The sequence below is a fragment of the Crocuta crocuta genome, unplaced genomic scaffold (genome assembly GCF_008692635.1).
Source record: "Crocuta crocuta isolate KB4526 unplaced genomic scaffold, BGI_CrCroc_1.0 scaffold20, whole genome shotgun sequence".
Classification (NCBI taxonomy): domain Eukaryota; kingdom Metazoa; phylum Chordata; class Mammalia; order Carnivora; family Hyaenidae; genus Crocuta; species Crocuta crocuta.
In genome coordinates this window covers 5,974,596-5,997,016 of record NW_027527932.1, presented here as the reverse complement: position 1 = coordinate 5,997,016, position 22,421 = coordinate 5,974,596, and the positions used below count along the sequence as shown (strand labels likewise).

The 22,421-nt window shown below is 41.2% G+C and overlaps 1 protein-coding gene across 1 annotated transcript in view; it reads left to right on the top strand.

Annotated features, from left to right (window-relative positions):
- The window catches only part of CHD7 (chromodomain helicase DNA binding protein 7), a 174,955-nt gene that overhangs the window by 101,090 nt on the left and 51,444 nt on the right, over positions 1 to 22,421 (top strand). The window contains 5 exon segments of the mRNA XM_077751816.1: positions 2,435 to 2,576; positions 7,435 to 7,572; positions 8,622 to 8,687; positions 15,112 to 15,167; positions 21,455 to 21,569. Of these exon segments, the coding sequence (XP_077607942.1) occupies positions 2,435 to 2,576; positions 7,435 to 7,572; positions 8,622 to 8,687; positions 15,112 to 15,167; positions 21,455 to 21,569 (517 nt within the window).

Genomic DNA, 22,421 nt, shown 5'->3' with positions numbered 1-22,421 from the left:
CGTAACTTTATCTTGTCCTTGGTGGTGAATGTCTTTGGCTGGACATTGAAGATTTTGTAGCTTTTTTGACTTCTTGGCCTGTTTTTGGTTTGTATAGTGATGTCCTGAGAAGGTGTCAGCATGGAAATGCTTTGGTGTCCCTGAGCAACGCTAATAGTGCAAGGTCTAATGAGTTTAGAAATCTTTCGGTAATCAGATGTGAGATGAGTGCTTCCCCGGCTACAGGCTTGCTTTCCCTCAGCGTTTGGAGAGGTCTTGTCAGACTTAGCAGCCTTGTGGTTCCACACAGTTCGTTCAGGGGAAGGAAGGGCAGATGGAAAATCATTAGCACTTCTCTCCTTCAGCAAATTGATATTTCATCGGACGCGGGCTGCGGTGGCTTTAAGGCAGTGATAAGCCTTTCTACTCCTATAGGATGGTTCACACAGGGTGCAGTAACCCCACTAACTTAAATTGTGTACTTCGCGCCGGTGCAGAGAGGCCACCGGGAACCGCACTGGCTGCCGACTTCCTTTACCTGGCAGGGGTTCAACTCTGTGACAGGCCTACCTCTGATTTAAACAAATTTGAGAAATATGTAAAGTTTTGGAAGCAGTTTTGCACTGATTTGATAAAAGAAACCACAAAACACTGCAGCGCAGGTGTTGAGAATGTTTGAAAGCTGATTGAGGGAAGCAGATGGCTTTAGTCAGTGGCATCCAGCCAAAAGAGCAGGTGCTGGTCATGTGACCGCTGGTTACCAGGGTAATCTGATTGCTCTTGGCGTGCAGATGAAAGGAAAGGGGCCCAGCGTTCAGCTGTAGTATTGTATAATTTGTGGCAGTTAGAGCGGAAATAAATGCTGGAAATGGAGCCTCATAGTAGGGGAGACTTCTGTCCATGTGTGGCGTAAACACTAGGACAGTTGGATGAGGAACTGTCGTATGGATTTTTTTTTTAATTTAAAAAATATTATTCTTTCCATGGATCTTTTGGGACTTAAAGGTTCTAGGACCCTGCCTTTTAAAAAAATGTTTAAATTAAAAGAACTCTTGAAACCTAACTGCCGTTGGCTATAATGTTGAATTCTTGTAAGTTATTTCCTTATGTGGCTATTTCCTATGCTGAAATGTTTTCACAAAATAGAAACAGGCTCCGAGTATTTAAAAATAACAGGTTTAGGACTACGAAATATTGTATTTATTCATTACTAAGATACCTTTTAGGTGGGTGATGGATACCTTACTATGCTCACATACTTTCAAAATATTTTATGTGATGTGTGCTTTACTGAAATAAAAGCTTAGAGCCGTCTTGGTGTCTTTTGTAGTGGCTTGGGCTGAAAAAACATGCTGTTTAATGCATTCTGTCAGCTTCCTTTTCTGGGAATTTATGAACTTTCATAAATAAACTTTTTAAAGGGTTTTAAAATATCTTGTTTTCAAATTTATTAGAATTTTACAGTTTCTAGAAATGGAAAATATAATCATTGCTGAGGTTAGATTATTTTAAATGTTGTATGACATGATAATTAGTATTAGAAAACCGTGGGTCTGGTTTGGAAATTGGAATGGGAAGTGGCATTATGTGTACATTCTAAAAGAATGTCAAATAAAGGTTTTCAATAATGGTAAAGTTAAATTAAAAAAATTATTTTCTCAGAGTTCATTCATGTCTTTTGACTTACGTAACATTCAAATCCTATTAACGTCTGGCAGGAATATACTATGGAACGGGCGCTTTCATTATTGGGGTCGCTTTTGCTATATTTTTGTGTTCCAGAGAGCAAGCTTTGGGAAGGATGGCTATTGTGACTACCTCAAGAAAATGCCCAGCACCAAAATGAAGCTTATTTTAAATTAAGAAAACAGCATTAAGAAAAATCACGTAGAACAGGAAATTGCCATATATTTTGTTAAATATTTAGAAGGCTGTCGTTGGATGATAATGTAGCTGGGTGACGTAATAGAAGACGCCTAGTAGTGGTGGTTATAAAAAGGGCTAAAATTGAAGTTTTAATACTGTCTGCAAGAGACACAAAGAAATGGTCATTATAGTCTAGTTTTCCTTGACATTAAAAAACAAAACAAAACACATCCTGTGCCTTAAAAACTTGACAGCAAAAGTGCTTCTTAATCTGATTTGTCATTACGGTTTGGTGTACGGGCAGGGGTTTTGCATTGTCTATAGAGAGCACACGTACTCCGGGTGGTATTGGGAGTCTTTGCATGAAATTTCTTTTTAAGTAGGTCAGATGTTTGCCAAAGGTCATCGATGTGGGGCTTTGCCATAAAGGCTTCACTGAGAGTGCCATTTAACTGTACGTGGCCAACGCGCATTGATTTATCAGTTGTCATTGATACTTGCGGGATATTAACGTGGGAAATGTAAGGCATGGGGCATGTGGAAAACCTCATTAAAAAGTGAACACTAAGTGATCCACTTTGAATTCTAGTAATAAGAAACCTGATTCAGAAGCAAGTGCTTTGAAGAAAAAGGTCAACAAGGGAAAAACAGAAGGTTCTGAAAATTCAGACTTAGACAAAACGCCCCCACCATCTCCTCCTCCTGAAGAAGATGAGGACCCAGGTGTTCAGGTAATACCATTATTCTGATCCCAAGCCCTGGTGATTTAGCATGGGTAACTTTAGCCGCGTATCAGGTACCCCAGACCTTCCCTGTCTTTGTTATTAGAGCTGCTTTAAAGATGGCTTTATTGTTTTCTGGAACATCATATCCATAGTGAGGAGAGCTCGGGGGCCAACACGAAATTAAACTCCTGACGTCTCGGTTTTGTCATCTTTGACTCCGTGATAAGTAAAGCTGGGTATCTTCATTTACTTCTGCAAATGTATCTTCCGATGTTTACATAAATATTCGTGTTAGCATATTGTTAATATAGTGCTTCATTTGAAGCTTTGCTCACACTTCCGATTTTCTCTGAAGTTTGGTTGCTCGTCAGTTCTTTTATTTTGCAGAACAAAAAACCAACATGGTAATCTGTAAGAGTCGAGATATTTCGTCATGTAGTTATCAAGTGTCTATGACCAAGTTAGTGACTCTCTGGATGGCAGTTGTGCAAAACTTTCCAGTGTTACGTTCTCCTGGCTTTTGGAGAATTTTATAGGGAGCAGTTGAAAGACCGAAATAAACCTTAGGGATTTAGGCTCTCGCGTGTAAAGCGCGCTGCCTTCACTGATTGGGCTACAAGGGGAGAGGCCCTACACGTGACCGTTAAAAATTATGTCCTTGTTACATTCTCTGGAAGCATGCCAGTACGGCCCACTGGGATGGCTAGGAATGTCCCTTCTGTGAATGACATCTGAGTTATCAAGGAGCAGTCACTGAGGAGTCCTGCTGGCATAGGAAGTCGGCCCCTAACGGCCTGCTTGTCTTTTCCTGATCGTTCAGTCCACACTGAGCACTGGCTACCTAGACCTCCACCAGTTCGCTTCAGAGTTAGAAAAAAAATTTTATTGGCAGTATGCAGCTCTCTTCTAAAGAATTTCAGCTAGGGTTGGTTTTGGTTTTTGTCTTGCTGGTCTGTCTGTCTGTTTTCCTGTAGACCTCCCTGATACCTGTAATGTCACAGAATGGCTTCAGCTAAGAGGGCCTGAAAGGGAGAGGAAAGAGAGAGAGTGCGTGTGTGAATGACTGTGGTTTGGTTTGGTTCTGTAACTAACCTTGGACACCCCTGGCAGTTCAGGTTAATGTTGTAATTTTCTTTTCACACATCACTGAAAGGATAGGAAAGGTAAGTAGGCATCATTTTTTAATTGTTTAAGGACTTTTAAACTGAAGTATTTTAATGCTTTTGCATTTTGTTTTTATGCTCAAGGCGTGTTTTTTCCTGAACCGTGTGTGCTTAAACTGGGACCTTTCTGACAGTAGTGTTTGGACAACACCGAAAAGATTTATTCACACAGGCCAAGAAAATTCCATTGTTCTCTCACAGATGACGCTGCTGTTTCTTAAAAGTATTTGTATTAACAGAGACTCAATTGGACTTTATGAAATACTAATTTTTTCCTTCTGCATTTCAGTTATAGAAAAATGCTGCTCAATTCCAGCGAACATGAGTGCCTGCCTTCTAATTGGCTAGTGCTCACAGTTAGGGGTGCAGTAGCTACTACAGGCAGCCACACAAGGAGATCTGACTTTGCAGGCAGGTTTTTTCTCTGTCTCTCTGACACAGGAAGTGATGCTGACTGCTGGTTGTTTCTTCCGGTAGGAGATGCATGAAGGGTTTAAAGTTCTGTGATTGATTTGCTTAAACCAGTACCCGCCATATAATTTTAACTCAAAATCGTGTCTCCAAATACTACAAGAGAGAGATCATGGAAACACATTTAAATCTTCTCTTTGAGGATGGCTGCTTTAACTGCATGGAGTGTCGCTTTTCTAAAGCAGTCGAGTCGAACAGGTTGACCTGCAAAAATAACAGGTCAAATCAGATCGTGTCAATTCAGACGTTTTGAGTTAGGGCTTAAAGGGAGCGCTTACACTTTGATTTCACAGGACTCTTTCAGGTAATAGTTTAACAGACCATAGAAGAAGCATATTGTGTAACACATTCATTTTATGTTGGGAAATTGTAAAAAGACTCCTGATACCCTAAATTAACAAACTTAAGATCAATTATTATTATTTAGAAGGTAGAGACGCCATAATAACACAGACCTTTTTCAGAAAATGGAGCTCTGATTGTATTTTGAGGTGTTTTGCTCTTACGAAGTGACGTCGTTTCCACTACTAACCAACCCCATCACTACTGCCTAGATTTGTAACACAAAGCTGATGCGAGGAGAAACTTCCATAATTAAGAAAAGTTATATCCCCTAATCATAAGTTTCTGTTTGGAGAAAGAAGAGCTTCCTGTTTTATGGTTGTGGAACATTTCTTCAGTAGTGAGAGGTGGCGTGAAGTGGCTTTGTCTTGGACTCTACCTGAGGGCGTTTACTGCTCAGGCTGCAAGAATTCCGTGCGTGGCCCTGACCAGGGACGCCTGACAACACATCACAGATGCGTCACTAGGTCACCGGTAGTGCGTTCCTCCTGACGCTGATGACAAACAAGATGAAAATACAGATCGATCCATTTCAACTGAATTAAATTGACCTATTAACTAAAATTTCACAAAATGAAAACATTGTTTCTGATAACAGCCTCTTCTACCTTAAAGAGACTGAGAGTTGAGAAGGGAGGGACGGTGAAGTGGGCCTAAGAGCAGTAGTCACTTTGGATCAGCTTTGGGTAGAGAGAAAGGAAGCCATGCAAGGTAGCTCAGCTTTGTAGCCTCAGTGCTTCCTGAGTTTTATTTGGCAAGGTAGAGCGAATTAATGATGACCTTAATCCTACTAATTGCCCCTGAGATTAGTACGTACCATGCACTGCTCTAAATGATTCAAATGAATTCCGTTACGTGATCCAGTTCCCTCGTGTGATCTTCACGGTATGCTGTCATTAATCCCACTCTGCAGACCACAAAACTGAGGTCCACAAAATACCTTGTTCAACGTGGCCTGGTGAGGACCTAGGCTAGTTCTAAAACTCAGCACTCAACTCCAGGGCTCACAAGGTCAAACTGCCTCCCGTGATGTCGGGAAGAGTCTCAGATCGTGACCTGGAGTTGGCTCCTGGGCAGGGCTGGCCAAGAAGGCCGGTGGCTCTGGCCCCCGCTGCTGCTCCCACTGGCCTAAGTCACTAGGAAGTCTGCTAATCAGATGATGCCCCTAGTCCCTGTGAGTCAGAAAGGCGCTTGCACCCCTGCAGTCATGGCAGTGCAGGGTTCAGGGCTCAGAGTCTCGAACAACTCATCTGATGGTCATGTTAAACCGACTTTGTGCTGTGAGCTGTCTCAGACCCACTCTTGAGAGCAGAGAGAACATAAACATAATAAAACAACTGGCCAGCTCTACCCTTGGAGACAAGGTGCCGGGCTTCCTTGGTCCCGACTTGAGCCCCATACATCCTTGCTTGGTCCTCCTGGGTCCACCTGGTTGGGGGGGGGGGGAAGGGGGCTTGCTTGCCTCTCGCTCTGCCTTACCGACCAGCTTGTTTAAAAAGTTTGATTACATAATCCTTAGAAAAAGTTCATAAGTGTTCATTTCTCAGTATTTTTATTCATTCTGTGTGCTTCATGAATGCACCTGTAAGTTGTAGTCTTATATTTATCAGCGATTGAAATGATTTACACATATCATTTTACAGTCAGGTTAGATTTTACCAAATACTTTAGGGAAAGGTAATTTCTCCTCGTTTTTAATTAACGGACAAAACCAGTTCTTTGCCAGAAAGGTCAAACTAAAATTAGTTTGAACAAAAAGTGTAAAACTCCTCCTGCTCCATTCACTTCACTCTCTGAACTGACAGCAATGAGCAGTTTGTCTGTTGTCTTTTAAGATTTTTTTTTTGAAAACATTTACATATGTTTTTTTTTTCTTTTTTTCTCAAACTGAGTCATAGAGAAGTACACAAGGCACTCAATGTCTTTGTCTTGAGGAGTTTATGTGTTGATGATCCTCACATACAAAGTAGATGCATACGCTTTTTTGTTATCTTAGAATTATAAAGTACTTATTACGTGCCTTTCATTTCTCTTTTATTTTATAGTTTCTCTTGCAGGTGTTCTGAAGTCGGGTCTACGTCCCTTACTAGAAGTGCAATTGCTAGGTCAGGGGTGGGCGTGCTTAAAATTTTGATAGATACGACCACACTATCCTACACAGGCAGATTGGGTTCTATTTTGGTCACTTGGGTGGGAAAGGACCCATTTTGCCAACAATCCTACTCATACCAGCTGTTGTCAGTATTTTACATTTCAATCAGTGTGGTAAAAAATTTAACCAGAGGAAAAAAAATTACTTTTTATAGTCCTTCCTGAGAAAGTCTGCCATTCCATCCATCTCTTCAAGAATTTTCAGACTGTTTCTTTTAGGGCCAAGATTACAGTCAAGCTTTTTATTTAAATGGTCTGCTGAAATACCATTTCAGCATTTATAGAGAACTTTATAATTTACAGGTTCTCTTCTAATGCCTTCACTTCTTTGGATCTTCTATTGGAAACATTTTAAAATATACAAATGTAGAGAGAAAAGTATAACGAATCCCTAGCGACCCGTCATCCAGCTTCTGTATTGTTTCTCCTTTTGAGCGATGCACTGCCTGAGTAAGGAATCCGGTTGGTCGTGACTCCCATTCCCCAGCTGAAGGCCTGGTAGCTGGGGGTGGCGGCTTCCCCCATTTCCAATATGTGCATTGCCCCTGTGGTTTCTTGTGTGATTTACAGCATTAAAGCTACCAGCTCTTCTTTAAGATGAATTTTTAAGAATCGATCTCTTACCATTCCCAAGAAGTTATAATGAGCATCAGTGACAGCTTTTTAAACCTGCTCTGTTGTTTTTGTGTGTGTGTGTGTGTGTGTGTGTGTGTTTGTTTTCGTTTTTGTTTTCTTAGAAGAGACGTTCCAGCAGGCAGGTGAAGCGAAAGCGATACACGGAAGACTTGGAGTTCAAGATTTCCGACGAGGAAGCAGATGACGCAGATGCTGCTGGGAGGGACTCCCCCTCCAACACCTCACAGTCAGAGCAGCAGGTAGCGGCTCTGTGTGCTTCGTAGAAGGTGGACTGGACACTGAATAGCTGGGAGCCGACGAGCTCCGTGAACGCCGTGGCCTCTGAGCCGGAGAACGTTCGTTTGCCGCTGGCTAGTGTGCTGTGGGAAATTAGTTGTTTAGCAGTGTCTTTTAAAAAGCCCTGGTCACTGAAATTTATTTTTATATAAGCCTCTGATATGTAATCTGACACACTTTTGGGGAATTGATGGTCTGTGTTGAGGAAGAGTCAGAGCTAGGATGCAAGGAGGCTGAGTTTACCTCTGAAGAATTCAGAGCTGTAGTTTCTGGGACTTTAATAAGCCACTCCGGCGTGGCTCCTGCTGTTAGGCACCGTCAGAACCCCTTTATGAAATTACTGCCTTGTAGTACCCAGCAGGGCATACTTTATTCTCTGTGCAATGTAAATGGTGGATAAAATAGTTTGTGTAAAATATGGGTAGTGATGTAGGATTGATTATTGTAAAGATCTTTTTTGCTTTTTTAATGCCCCCTTTGTTATCATTACTGTAGTTTAGTTAACAAACTGGTGACCCATTGAAGAGTATATTGGATGCAGTTTGTTACTTTATTTGGTAATTTGTGCTATGTTAAGTTGTTGCATAACGTTTTATGTGACCGACATAGATGAAAGCTGCCTCCAATAACAGAATGATGAGTATATTTACCCCATGGGTATAGATGAGGAAAAGTTACATTTTTGGCTGCTGTCGTGCCGAGATTGTTTTCTCTTGGCAGCTGGAGTTTCTGAATGCTCTCGGCTTTAGGGACCCCTGCTCGTCCATGCAATTAAACCACATAATCGTAAAGTAATAAACACAGACCTTCCTTTTGCCTTTCTGGAGAGCAAGAGTCTTTTCCTTCACAGCCCTGTTTCCCACTGGTGACTAAATGGGTATGATTTAAAGGGTATGAATTGAAAGCGTATGGAGGTAGGATGCAAAAGGAATGACTCCCTGTTTTTATAGCTTGGAATGAGATATTTTCCATTTGGATTGATGTCGTCTCCTTGTTTGTTTGTTTGTTTCAGGAATCTGTAGATGCAGAAGGTCCAGTGGTAGAAAAAATCATGAGCAGTCGTTCAGTAAAAAAACAGGTAAGCACCATTTGGAGTGATCAAAACGTATGGTGTATGTAGGACTCTTAAATTATTTTCTGCCTTGTAATTTTCTTTCAAAAATATTCACTGTTATGAAAGAAAACTTCTGGCGATATTTCTAATCCTGTCTGATTTGTTAGCCAAATAGAAAACTTGGCAATATTTAGCCCCAAGTGAAATTGAAATCTATCAGTCAGTGCTTTATGACCCCAGTTATAGAAACTCAAAAGTTGCCATAGAAATGTGCAGGGCTTTTAGAGTTATGGGCTGCCCTTTTCATAAGTTCTGTTCATAAAAATCATAAACATGAATTTACCGCTCATCTCCCTTAGGGAAGTTCCCCGCCCGCCCCCGCCCCAGGATGGAAGTTTAACATTTTAGTGAGTAGGTGTTTTCTCATACTTTTCATAACATTTTTCATGTACAATTCAAACATTCATTAATCTCTTCTTTGTCAGGGCAGAGTGTCATTTTTGAAGATAATATGACTTATTCTTCAAAATTCTTCAGAACTTATGTTGATCTGCAAAGGGGACATCTAGGTACCTGTCACCAGTCTGGTAACTTTATCCTTGGGCAGCACACCTGCGTGATGACAGAGGGGTCCCGTGACCGTGTATTGCCTTCTACAGATTCGGGCCCCCCATTTCATCCCAGCCAGCTCCCATCTTGCCCACTTGGAGCAAATGCTTTGTTTTGTCTGAAGAATTTAATAGATAATCGAGATGAGCTACATCTCCATATTCTGGGAAACAATCTCCAGTGTGCCTAGAAAGTGGCGTCCTTTGTCTTTCAGCTTGAGTCATGGTCAGATGCAGTTCTTTCTTTTTATTTGCTATCAGGGTAGGTGGAAGTACAACCTCATTGTCAAGATACGTAAAATAAGCTCCCTCCCCACCCCACCCCCGTTTTTAAAATGTGACTTGTATACGAAGTGTAACTTCCCATTGAGACAGGTGAGACCCCAGGCTTATCAAAGAGAGAATCTTTGCTCTTCAAATGTTACTGTCCAGAGAGTCTTGAAAATGGTATCACACCAGCAGTGCACTTCTCTTTACCTTTGTTGCCATACTGTTTCCTCTTACACTGTGTTCTTCAGAGTGAATTTTTATCAGAACATACAACTCTCGTTCCATGAAAATAATCGAGAATGACATGTCGAGGTATTTTCAGATTGAGTGTACGGGATGGGGGTGGGTGGGTATATGGGGTGGCTATCTGTTGACTCTTTGAACCTGGCGATTTCCTCGCTCATGAATTCAATGATAAAACTTCAACCAGATTTCCCACCTGTTCAAGCAGAAATGAGCACTATTGAACTCGTTAGAAAGGTTGCATTTTTGTCCTGCTAATGACTCTGGAACTGTTAATTTGTGACTTGTAGATATATGGCAAAATTTAAATACTTGGCATGCCTTAAAGAATAATCCCCTCTACAGAACCGAAGTGACTTGTTGGAGTAAATAGGTGGTTTGCAGGGTATATTCATTTTCATTCAGTTGATGGTGCTTCAGCAGGTATACTCAGCAGGTTTGGGTGTTGCAAATTATAATTAGCTCTGGTATTCAGAGCTCTTTAGCCTATGCGTTATGTGGGACATTGGTTTTTCTCTCTGCTTTGCCCGCTTTCCAGCTTTTTTTCTTTTCTCGTCACTCTTAAAAGGTAGATAGCCACAGTTAGGAATAGGTATTGTTACCTTTCATGGACAGCCAGGTTTATTTTATCAAAGGAGATTAAAAATCACTTTCGGTGTATATGGGGGTGGAGTATTTGTTGAGCTGGTGAGTTTTAGGATGGAGAAGATGAATGGAACATTTCTCTGGAAGGGGAAATATGCCTTGAGGTATGATTTAAAGTAAGGAAGAGATGAGCTCATTGAATTGCTTGTACATTACCGGTATTTTTCATAGAGGGCGATAAAAAACAATTACAACATTGCAAACATCAGCAGGTACTAACTTTTAAAACTGCTAATGTTCTTGAAATACTTACTTTATTTATCAGCTTTATTAATGTTGGGGGAAAGTGTGGCAAATAGAAGCAAAAAGAAATTTGAGATCTTCCTGTGGATTCTAGCTATGTCTGTGGGTCTGTGTCCTGTTACCGTGAATAATTGAAGAGGTAACTATAAGAAGGTGCCTTTATCTCCCCCTGGCAGCACTGAGGAAACTTGCCCTCAGCTCTCAGAGCCCACCCTACATGGTGCTGACACATAGTGGGGATTCAGATAATGGGTTTCAATGTCCGTGGACCTCATTGCTGAAGCCCAAGAAGCATGCCCCATTGTGATGGAGTCACAGATGCGGAGCTCATCCGGCAGAGCCTCCATAATTCAGCACCTCGTGTTAAGTAGGGGCGGCTCAGGCACGTTTGTTGTTCTAATCTCAAATTCATATGTATTAGACCCAGTGGGAAGGGATATAGTTGGCACTTGTATTTGAATTCTGAGGTAGAGTTAAGCCTGGACTTTGGAGTGCCTGTGTGGCTCAGTCGGTTGAGTGTCCAAATCTTGATTTCACCTCAGGTCATGATCCCAAACTTGTGGGATCAAGCCCCATGTCAGGCTCTATGCTGAGTGTGGAGCCTGCTTGGGATTTTGTCTCTCTCTCCCTCTCTGTCTGCCCCTCTTCCTTGCTGTACAGTCTCTCTTTTTGTTAAAAAAAATGGACTTTTGGATTGTACAATGGTTAATTCTTTTGTTTTCCACATTTAGCCTGTCATGTAGCCCTATCTGCTTGGAGGCATCTGTCCTTGGGAAATAATTCAAATCCTTTCTGTATTGGAAGGTCAAAAATAGTTTTAGAAGTGAACTCTGGCTGTATTCCCTGAAATTCTTTATTTTTCCTTAAGTTAACCCATGATATATTTTCTTAAGAGCTTATTTTAAATTCCAGAGTATTTGTTTTAATCCTCTTTAGCTGAACCCACTAACAACAACAACAACAACAACAGATAATATGTAAAGCAGGCAAAACTCTCCATCGCATTTGTTCTGTCTCTCCCTAAGTGAACTATGATTTGGTATCTCTGGTAGAGTATACAGTAGGTTGGGTCAGAAGTAGGAAGTGATTCATACCTTTGCTTTATTGATAACTTTATCAAGGTGCTTTGTCTTTCTGTTGAAAATTATTCAACAACATTTTCCCTTTCGGCACTATAGTTTAGTTTTGTGTCTCTGGTGTGACTGCTTAATTTAGTAATGGGATGCTTGGGAAAGGTCACTCATTATTTTAGGCTACAGGATTATCATTTACTGGATTGCCATTCTAGAATCCAGGTGGCCAGAGGAGTCAGCTTATTGCCTGGTGGAAGTTTTGAGCTCCTGTGAATGATGAGAACAAGCATGGCTTAATATGTAGAACTTTAAATTTCAGATGAGTAATAAGGATTTTCATAGACTAGCTTTAGAGTCTAATGAAAAGATATACACATCTCTCTAAAATATTCTATTGAGGGACGTCTGGGTGGCTCAGTCGGTTAAGCGCCAGCTCAGGTCATGATCTCACGGTATGTGAGATAGAGCCCTGTGTCAGGCTTTGCACTGACAAGGCAAAGCCTGTTTGGAATTCTGTCTCTCCCTTTCTCTCTCTGCCCACCCCCCTATAAATAAACTTTAAAAAAAAATATTGTATTGACCACCTTAAATTACTTTAGAGGACTCTCAGATTTAATAGTAGTTGCTCAGGAAATAAATATTCTGGATCTTCGTGTGTGTGTGTGTGTGTGCATGCGCATGTACAAAAATAGTGCTTCGAGTCAGTTATTCATTGGTTATTCCCATTGTAGGATGGTGTCTGAAAGTTGGGGTCTGGGGTAGTTGTTGGGGCTGTTACCACCCCCACTAGAGGCTGGCCAAACTACCGTTCAGTGAATAATTAAAATGGTGTTCCCAAGGGCTTATGCATTCACATACTTTTGTTAATTGTTTTGCTTTTAGTAAGGCAGAAGAGGTCAGGAGGATTGTATTTATGTGAAACAAGGGGTGTAAAACAGCCTAACTCATTGTTCAAGGGGCAAGAAGGTGATCCGATATGTATGGTCAGTGAAATCAAAGAACAGGCTTATAATGTGGGACATCCAAAAGAAATAGGTTCTGGTAGGGGCGCCTGGGTGCCTCAGTCAGTTGAGTGTCCGACTTTGGCTGAGGTCATGATCTCACGGTTCGTGGGTTCGAGTCCCGCGTCAGGCTCTGTGCTAACAGCTGGAGCCTGCTTTGCATTCTGTGTCCCTGTTTCTCTCCCCCCCCCACCCCTGTTCACATTCTCTCTCTCTCTCTCTCTCTCTCTCTGTCTCTCTCTCTCAAAAGCAAACAAACATTAAAAAAAAAGAAAGAGACCCTGGTAGGACTCTGCACTGGCTCTGGGTGCTTGGAACCTAATTGCTTCCTCTCAGCTCTAGACCCTCTTGTTAGGCGTCTCCCCTGCAGGTTCCCAGAGGAATAGCCGATCATGACAAGAAAATGGGCAGTGATAACAGTCAGAGACCCAGGTGATGGCTGTGTGTTGGAGCTTTTCAGCAACAAGATTGAGACGGAATGAAAACTATCCCTGTTGTTCCAGAGCTGATCCTGCGTGCTTTGGCGCCAGCTTAGAAATTATGGGATGGCGAGACTATTTAGAATGAGATGGAAAAGACCGTGTAGGAGGAAAGATCAGGAAGAAGGAAATCAGAACAAAACAGAGCACAGAAATGATAAAGCTTGTTCTTTTAGTACCTCGAAGAGACGTAATTTTGAAAGGCTCTTTCTGAATTGGGAGAAATATAGTTAGCTTCAAAAGAGTAAATGCAGTAGACGAGACATTTTAATTCCGTTCTAGGAGTGAATTTCATGATATGCTATGACCAGTGTCAGAAGATCTAGGCTCATCTTGGCTTTCCATTTCCCCCGGTTGTCTTCTGTCTTGGCCTTTCTCCTGGAATCTTCGGTTAACTGCTCTAATGTGTGAGCAGAAGGTGTAATATTGGGGCTAGAAAAGAGGAAGGTGGACCCTAGATGGATTGTCACTCGATTGACTAAAATTTCTCTCTAAATTAATTCCCGGTTTGTGTTGTGGGGTATCGAGCAAACATTTCTTTTCGTTTTGGGTAACCAAAAGTTTGGGGCGTTGGTGGTGTCCTGAATATACTGCCTAAACAGCTGCTTTATGGCTGCGGCCATTTATAGAGCATTAGGTTAGAACCAGCTGTTAACGGGCTTTTACCGCACTCTCGAATATCGTGGCTTCTACTTGCGGATTTCTAGGCTTGTGGCAATTTAGGTTTAACTGATGCATGTGGAACTTAAAAAGAAAAGTTTACGTTCACGGCCTTTGATAGTGATTTGGAAGATTAGGGATTGAGGGAGATCGTAGCCATGTCGAGCAGACCCTGTGGCAGCCTGTCATCCAGTAGAAAAGTCTTTGCTCCTTTGTCAGCCCTGTCCCATGTTGCTACTTGCCTTAAGTTTCTTCGCCGCACCTCTGAGGTGGCTTAGCCAAGTGTGACCCTCAAGGCAGGCTTGGGTGCTCTTGTAAGAGCGTAAAAAGCAATCCCTAAACATCTATAAGTGGTGTTTAGGTTTTATAGCCCTGATTTACCTGATCAAATGTTCCAGGAGAAAATTACTTATTACGACTTGTTTAATAGCCCAAAAGCCAAAGGGGGAAGAAAATATCGAGAGAGATACTTAAAATATCACGTGAGCGGTATCTTCCACACATGCTACAGAGGGTGGGATCAAGGGAGATGGTGCAGATAATCTCACCGCTGAACTCTTGGTTTGGCTGATGCGTATCACGATTTTAACCTCACCTAAATGCAGTAGTCGGAGTGTTAATTTTATTTGGCTGCTATGTGTGTGAGACGTCTTGTCTGAGAGGTTTTAATTGTACCATTGAGTAAAACTAAAACTGGGCACAGTGATGCACTGAACTCACAGCGTAAGAGCAAGGCTTAGTTTTACATGGTTTCTTGTTTGGAGTTATTAACTATATGGAGGAATAAACGTCTTTTAAATATTTTAAAACATTACAAAACCCACAATGTAAAGTTGCCATGAGGCAGCCAAAACTAATACATGTGGCATTCAGGAGAACAGTTGCTAATTGGCTGCTGCCTGAGAAAATGGTACACTTGGCGTCTACTTAACACTGTGGGTTTGGCAGAGAGCCAGAGTTGGGGTCAGGTTGTTGTGAATGAAGCTGCATGTGGTTAGGGAGGAGTTAAAATGATTCATGTCTGCAAAGCTGCAGCGCGCCGGGTAGCACGCGTGGGCCCAAGCGCGGCGGCCCTCGTCCCGCGGGCCTCCTGGCCCTGGCGACCGGCTCCTCCCCGCGCCACCTCGGTCGCTCCTGGTTTGTGTTCACCCGGGAGGAGATCGTCGCTTTCGGAACCTTCTAGTAGTTGGTTTTGAGCACGTGCCTGAAATTTTCTTTTGTTGCAGAAGGACTCTGGAGAGGAGGTAGAAGTTGAGGAATTCTATGTGAAATACAAAAACTTGTAAGTACACTGCGATTTCGCTTTTCTTTTTTTAAACCAGGGCATGTATTTTCAAAGTCCTAAATACGGATTTAGAAAGTAATTGGGAACTGGGAAGTTTGGGGACGGCTTGTTTGGTGCTTGGCGGGCCGTTGCCTACTCACGTTTGTATCTTTGGTGATTTTATGCATTTAATGTTTCTGGAAAGTGTGTAATTGGTATAAAAGTTGACCAGCTTTCACGTGTAACCAAGAAATTCCTTTTAGAAGGGCTAAAACCTCATGCGATCATAGAAAAGGGAGCAAAGTCATCTTTGCCTGTCCTCTGAGAATGAATTCTCCTCCGCGAGGGCACTCTCCCTCCTCGGACTGCGCGCAAGATGGCTGGGCACTTGAGATGCGATATCTCCTGTCAGGTGAAGTCGCTAGGAAATCGTGACATCCCTCACATTTTTGAAATGGCAGTGGGCTGTGATTTTGTCTGTCTGTTTTTGTTTAGTGAATTTGAATTGCATAACTTTAAGAAAACTGAACTGAGGAGCACCAGTGAGTTGCTGTTGCGTGGTGTAGATGTAGGGCCAGACTCGGTTCAACGAGGTGGCAGCCTTGTCAGACTCCGTAGTCAGCCTCACCTGAAGAAGCCTGCAGCCCTTTTCTAACCTAGTAACAGTCACAGGACAAGGCCAGACATCGTCATGGATAATATAAAAATTAAATGAAAAATTTGTAAGACCAGAAACTCGAGTGTCCTGTTGATAAGTGTTAGAGTTTAAAAGAGGCTTTTGGGAGTTGCTGTCAAAACAGCGTAAGAAAACATGCCCTCCTCTTAGAATAGGAAAGCATCAGACCTCATGGTCTCTATCATTGTCCCTTGTTGCAACTGGTGTTGTATGAATAAACTAATGTAATTCTGAGGTTTGGTCAGCAGCACCTCTCACCAAGTAGAACGATGAAGATGTCTTGCCCGTGTCAGTGTGAGGGTGAAACGCAGAGTACAGCGATCAAAAATGCTCGGTCAGTATCAGAGAGGTGTTGGCATCATTTTGCACTCCTAGCACAATGGATGTACACATGTGGAAATTACATGTATGATGTGATTTCATAGAGTCGTGGAAGGAGAGGGTCAGGATAGGTAAGGAGGCAGTAGCTAAGGAAGCCAGAGAGTTCCCCAGTAGATGTGTTAAATAAAATGTGGAGCAAAGACGTTTAAGTCCCAATTCCCACAAAATGGCCCCCCTAGAAAGGCATCCATCCAGATCAGCAAGTGGTGGTGGGGCTTGACGCGCCCGATTCATTCCTGACTAGGAACCGCTGCCCGGCCAGGGGCACCTGTCATCCTCCATTGGCCATAGTTCTGAAAACGAGTTCTGCTGTCTGATATTATTGAGTGCTAAGGGAAAGTAAAAGTCCCATACAATTAACAGTTTTTGTTAACCGTTTAGTTGGGCATAATTTCAAATTTACAGAAAAAGTGCAGAAATAGAACCAAGAGTGCCTGTTTTCTTTTTTGCAATTAAAAAGTGTCTTCTGGAAAGGTATTTTGAGACCATTAGATATGATAATGGTTGCTAAGTGTTGCTTTACTAATTCTGTCACCCATTCTAAATTTATTAGTTGGGTTTCCGCTGTAAGGAGGAATTTGACCTACTCATTTGCTTCTTTGTAGCTGTGCAGATCTGCGGAGTCTTCTTTTATTCAACTGGCCATAATCCTTTACTGCCGTATCATTATTTACTTCGCTCACATTAGTCCAGATTTGGCCAATAGGAGCCCCTCCCAGCCGGAGCCCGTCTCCTTTTGCCCTGTCCCCATCCTTCTTCGAGCACTTCCTTACTTTCTGACACCAGATGATCTTCCAGACTCCTCTTTTTAAGTTTCTCCAAGGAGGCTTCACTGTGTCTTCTGGAGAATGGCATTTAGAAACCAAGATTTGAGTACTAGGTGTGCTCATTGCTGCCGGGGAGTCTTCGCTTCTGGGACCTCTCAGTGAATAGGGCTGTGTGGGCCACCTGCATCTGTTACATGCATGAGCATGTGCGTGTGTGTATGCATGACACAGACACACGCGTTATGTATACACACACTTTCGTTACACACACGCTCATTTGTGCACCTACCTATCTACTTACCTAAAGACATTGAACACCAGTTCCTTTAGAGCGATAGTTGCGGGTTTATGTTAGTAGCACTGCAGGGTTCATTGTGTCCTTTTCCCTTCCAATATTCATGACTCCCTTCTTCAGCCATGAGAAACCTGGTGCTTATTACCCCTAATATATTTGTTTAGTTGTCAGTCCTGTGATATACAGGACGTGTTTTACTAGCCCATATTTTTGTGAAAAAGAAGCCTACCCCTTATAAGGTTCATTGAGTATTTGTTTAGAACTTTTTTTGTATGAAGCCAAAGGGTGCAGAATCTAAATAAATACTTGGTTCAGAATTTCCTTGGGTTAATTCTTTTCTTCCTCCTGCCCCCTTTCAGTGTGGTTATGTTATTTATTTGATACTCAGTTTGGTCTTGAGTTTCTCTCTGTATTTGTATTCCGTTTTAGCTCCTCACCATTCTCGTTGATTTTATTTTCTTTTTTTCAAGTTGACAAAATATTCACATGGTTCAAAAGTCAGAACTTGTTCAAGAGGACGTTCAAAGATGCATCCTTCTCCCTTCCAGCCCATTCCTACTTACCTTCTCATTCATCCTAGATTTATCCTTTCTGTAATTTTTGGCATAAACATGCAACGATGTGTGTGTGTGTGTGTGTGTATTAAATATTTTTACATATATTATAGATATAAAATATACATATGTAACTTTCCCTTTTCTTCCACACAAAAATAGCAACTCTTTGCTTCCCTATGCACAAAAACAGCACTTTGCTTTTTAATAATACTCTGTTTTGGAAGTTACTCAACATCAATCCCTAGGGTCGTCCTCATTCTTTGTTACTGCTGTGTAGTACTCCACTGTGTGGCTATATCATAGCTTGTCCAGCCAGTCTCCTGGACTGTGTGTGGGCATGTAAATGGCTTCTGATATCTTACAGTTACAGACAATGCTGTATATACTCTTGTCTGTATATTTTCAAATTGTTCGAGGCATAATTGGAGGGTGAATTCCCAGGAATGGGATTGCTGGATCCAAAGGCAAACACGTATGTAGTTCTGTTAGGTATTGCTAAATTCCCTTCCTTAAGGGTTGTGTCCCTTTGCATTACTACTGAGAGGGCGTGAGACCACCTCTTACCTGCACCCTTTTCGGTGTGGTGTGGTGGGTTCACTTTTTGTGAGAAATTGTGTTTTGCTTTAGTTTCTCTTTTAATTGTGAATGAGGTAGAGCATCTTTTCGTACGTTTAGTGGCCATCTTTACGTCGTCTTTTGTCACTTGTGTGTTCATGTCCTTTGCCCATTTTTCTGTTACGTATGCTTCGTTCAATTTTGAAGAGTCCTTTTTATATGTGCGATGTCAGTCCTTTGTGTTGTATGTTGCAATTGCCTTTTCCCAGTTTCAGCTGCCCTTCAACTTTATAATTTTATTGCATTATAAATGTAAACATTTTTTATGTAGTTAGATTTATTAGTCTTTTCTCTTGTTGCATATGGCTTTTTTTTTTTTTTTTAAGCCATAGCTAGCTTGCTTTTCCCTACTCCCAAGTTAAAGAGGAATTTGCCATGTTTTCCTCCAGTACCTGCCCAGTTTTGTTTTCTGCGTTCAGGTGCTTAGTCCACTTGGTGTTAATTCTTGCATATGGGGTGAGCACAACTGTAGTTGGTCATCCCAGTTTCATTCTTTTCGAAATATTGTTGTCCCAGCCCCACTGTGAAAAGTCCATCTTCGCCTCCGTGATTTCAGCTGTAACTCTTATCACATACTACGTTTCCACACTGATTTAGAACTATGTCTGTACCACATTTTAATCCTTTGGTCTGACTGTCTATTCATGAGCCTGTAGCCCACAGTTTTACTTATAGAGGCTTTAGATCTGGCATATCTAATATAATATCTGGTATATCTAGTTTCCCCTTAAAACCGTTTACTTTTTGTGCTTTCCTGGATGTTCTTGCATCATTATTTTTATGTGTAGTCCAGCATTAACTTGCCCAGCACCTTAAGATGCTTGTTTATATTTTTATTTATATCGTGTTACATTTACACATTCATGATTTATGATGTTGAGTCATACTATCTAAAATCTAGGATGTCCAGGGGCGCCTGGGTGGCTCAGTAGGTTAAGCATCTGACTTCCTCTCAGGTCGTGATCACACGGTTTGTGAGTTCGAGCCTTCCATCAGGCTCTCTGCTGTCAGCGCAGAGCCTACTTTGGATCCTCTGTCTCCCTCTCTCTCTGCCCCTCCCCCGTGTGCTTGCCTGTGTTCTCTCTCTCTCTCAAAAATAAACATTTAAAAACAAACAAATAAAAACAAGTATGTCAACTCTATTTCTGCGTTTTTTAAAAAGGTTTTTAAGTATTTCCTTTTCTAAATTTCACACATTTTTTTAATTAAATTTATTGCTACAAATTTAATCTTTGTTGGTAGTGGAAAAGAAGTTCTCTCTACTGTTATATCTTCTAACTGGTTATTGTTTGTGTAAATGGAAGCTATTGACTTCGGTATGTTAATTCTATATCCTGCTACCTTGCTAAATTGTTTCATTTTATTATTTGAATTAATTTTGTCATTGACTCCCTAGGGTTTTCCAATTTTGCAGTCATATCATCTGCAAATAGAGATTGTTTTACTTCTTACCTTCCATTTATTGCTCCTCTCGTTGATTTCTTGGGTCTAACAGCATTGGCTAATGCCTTGAATACAATATCGAATAGTGGGCATTTCCTTCCTGATCTTAGTGGAAAAGCCTGTGGTTTTTCTCCATTTAGTAAAGCAGAGTCCGTATCCAAAAATTTCAGCCCAGGTTACAAGAGGGAGAGGAAGACTGGAATGCCTGTGCCCACCTCATGGCCCTGCTGCCCATGCTATAAAGGCATGTGTGGCTCAGCAAAGACAGGTGTTGACTACGCATGTGCCTTTTTCTATCCAGTAATTCAGCTAGACGAGATTATTTCTGTAGCATTTGTTGCTGATTATAACAGTATTGCATATTATTTATTGGAAATTGGGAACGTACTTGGAAGTAGAAAATAAAATACTTGGCAGTCTTCCACCCAGAAATGATCATTATTAACATTTCCATGCATTTTCATCTAGCCTGTTTTCTCTGTGTGCAGGAGTGTACAGGGTTTATATCAATTCATATCGTATCAAGGCGTATGTGAAGTCCTCATCTGCCTCAGTCCATTGTAGAAGGACTAAATCAGTCTTACCTTTGAAAATGTATATTGACTTTACATAAATATAAACGATATGATACTTCGTATCATAAGCCTTTTCCATATCATTAATCATTTTTGACAGATTTTATAATGGCTGCATAATTTCTAAGAGTAGTAGTACCTTGGTTTTGAAATAGGTGTGTATTCATGCACCTCCTTTCTTTTTAATATCATCACCAGAAAGAGAAACAAGAGGCAGTCGAGGCTGTCTGGGGCAGGGAGAGAATGATGGTACAAAAGATTATTGAAATAGCAAACAAAAGAATATCAAAGGTACCATAAAACATTAACTTTATACCTGTGAGTCTGAAAAGGGAGGGTGAGAGTGTTCCAGGTGAGATTAGAGAAAACACCTGTGCTCCCAGTAGGCCATGGGGAGCCTGGAGAGGAAGGGACTTGCTTAGTGGGAGGAGCCAGGTAGACAGAAGCGAGGGAAAAATTCACAGGAGTCCAAGGGGCGTCATTTCAGAGCGCCTGGAAGACCTGGGAGGGCAGAAGGTGCCCGTGGCTGGCCGGCGGCCTGGGTGTGCAGAGCGCAGGCGATGGCTCTCTCCCCCATCGCCCTAGAAGGACTACCTTGGGGTTACCTTTGCTGTTTTAAATTTGAATTCTCTTAACTTGATGAAAACCTTTTATTTCTCAATTAACGATAAAAGGCTCAAAATGTAAATTCATAATTAAGGCCACCCTGTAGTGCTAATTGTTTTGTATATGAAAACAGCTTGTTACCAGGTCCTTTTCTTTTTTAAATGGGAGATAAATAAGAGAGCTGGAGGCTCAGGACAGAAGACAAAGTTTAGGCACCATTACTGATTTTTTTTTCCTTATTCTCAAACATGAGTAATTATATTGAATGTTGATTGATCAGCAGCCTCTATAAGTAAGTAAACAGCTTATTGTGTTAATTATTTAGTTGATTTTTGGAATAATTAAAGATTATTTTCTCCACGTTTCAAGTATATTATTTTATTCTTCTAGCTCTTATCTTCATTGTCAATGGGCATCTGTAGAAGATCTGGAGAAAGATAAGAGAATTCAGCAAAAGATCAAACGATTTAAGGCAAAGCAGGGCCAGAACAAATTCCTTTCAGAGGTATGAAACACCCAGTTAAGTTTCTTAAGTCGCAACCTTATTAAGTGTTCTGAATTTTGAATTTTAGCTTAGTAAATTACTCAGAAAAACTAGTTTGCCTCATTTGGTGCTGTTACTTGCATATTGGTAAGTGGTTATTGCTAAAAAAAATTTGTAAACAGGAAATTTCTCATTCTTCCTGTTGCTTAGTCTAGAAGATACTGGTCCTTGTGATATTATGTGGAAATATGATGGTATCATTAAAATCTTCTAATGAAAATACAGTTAGCAGACAGTGAAAAAAGTAAGTTGATAAAAAGTTCTCTTAAGATTAGTGAGTTAAAGACTCCACACTATAAAGTACGTTTTTTAGAATGTAAGTTACTTCTGTGAGGGAGAGTATGTGGCAGATTTCTTTTGTTCAACTCAATGCCTGATTACAGAGTTTACTAAACTCATTTGTACACATGATGTGCTATGGTATAGAAGGTGGTATGATGTCTTTGCCTGTCTCCCTTTATCCTTTGTTATCAATGATGACGAAAAGGTAGGGAAGGGAATCTGCATTTTTTTTTTAAAGTTCCACGTTCCTCTCCCATATACTCAATTACATTAAAAGAAATGCTTTTGCAGACTGCTTACTGGAATCTCTGGACTTCTGCTCACCAATTTGGTTTCACTTACAGCCTCAAGAATATAAGAGTAACCTTCACATTGAAAGATTAAACTTGCTGATTTATTAGTTTTCCTCTCCATAAAGAAGTTAACAGAATGTAAACTGCAAAGATGTGTGAAATTTGATGCAAAATAATACGTGTTAACATCTTGGCACCCCCACCTTTTCTGGTCCATGCGGTGGCGGGGGGGGGGGGG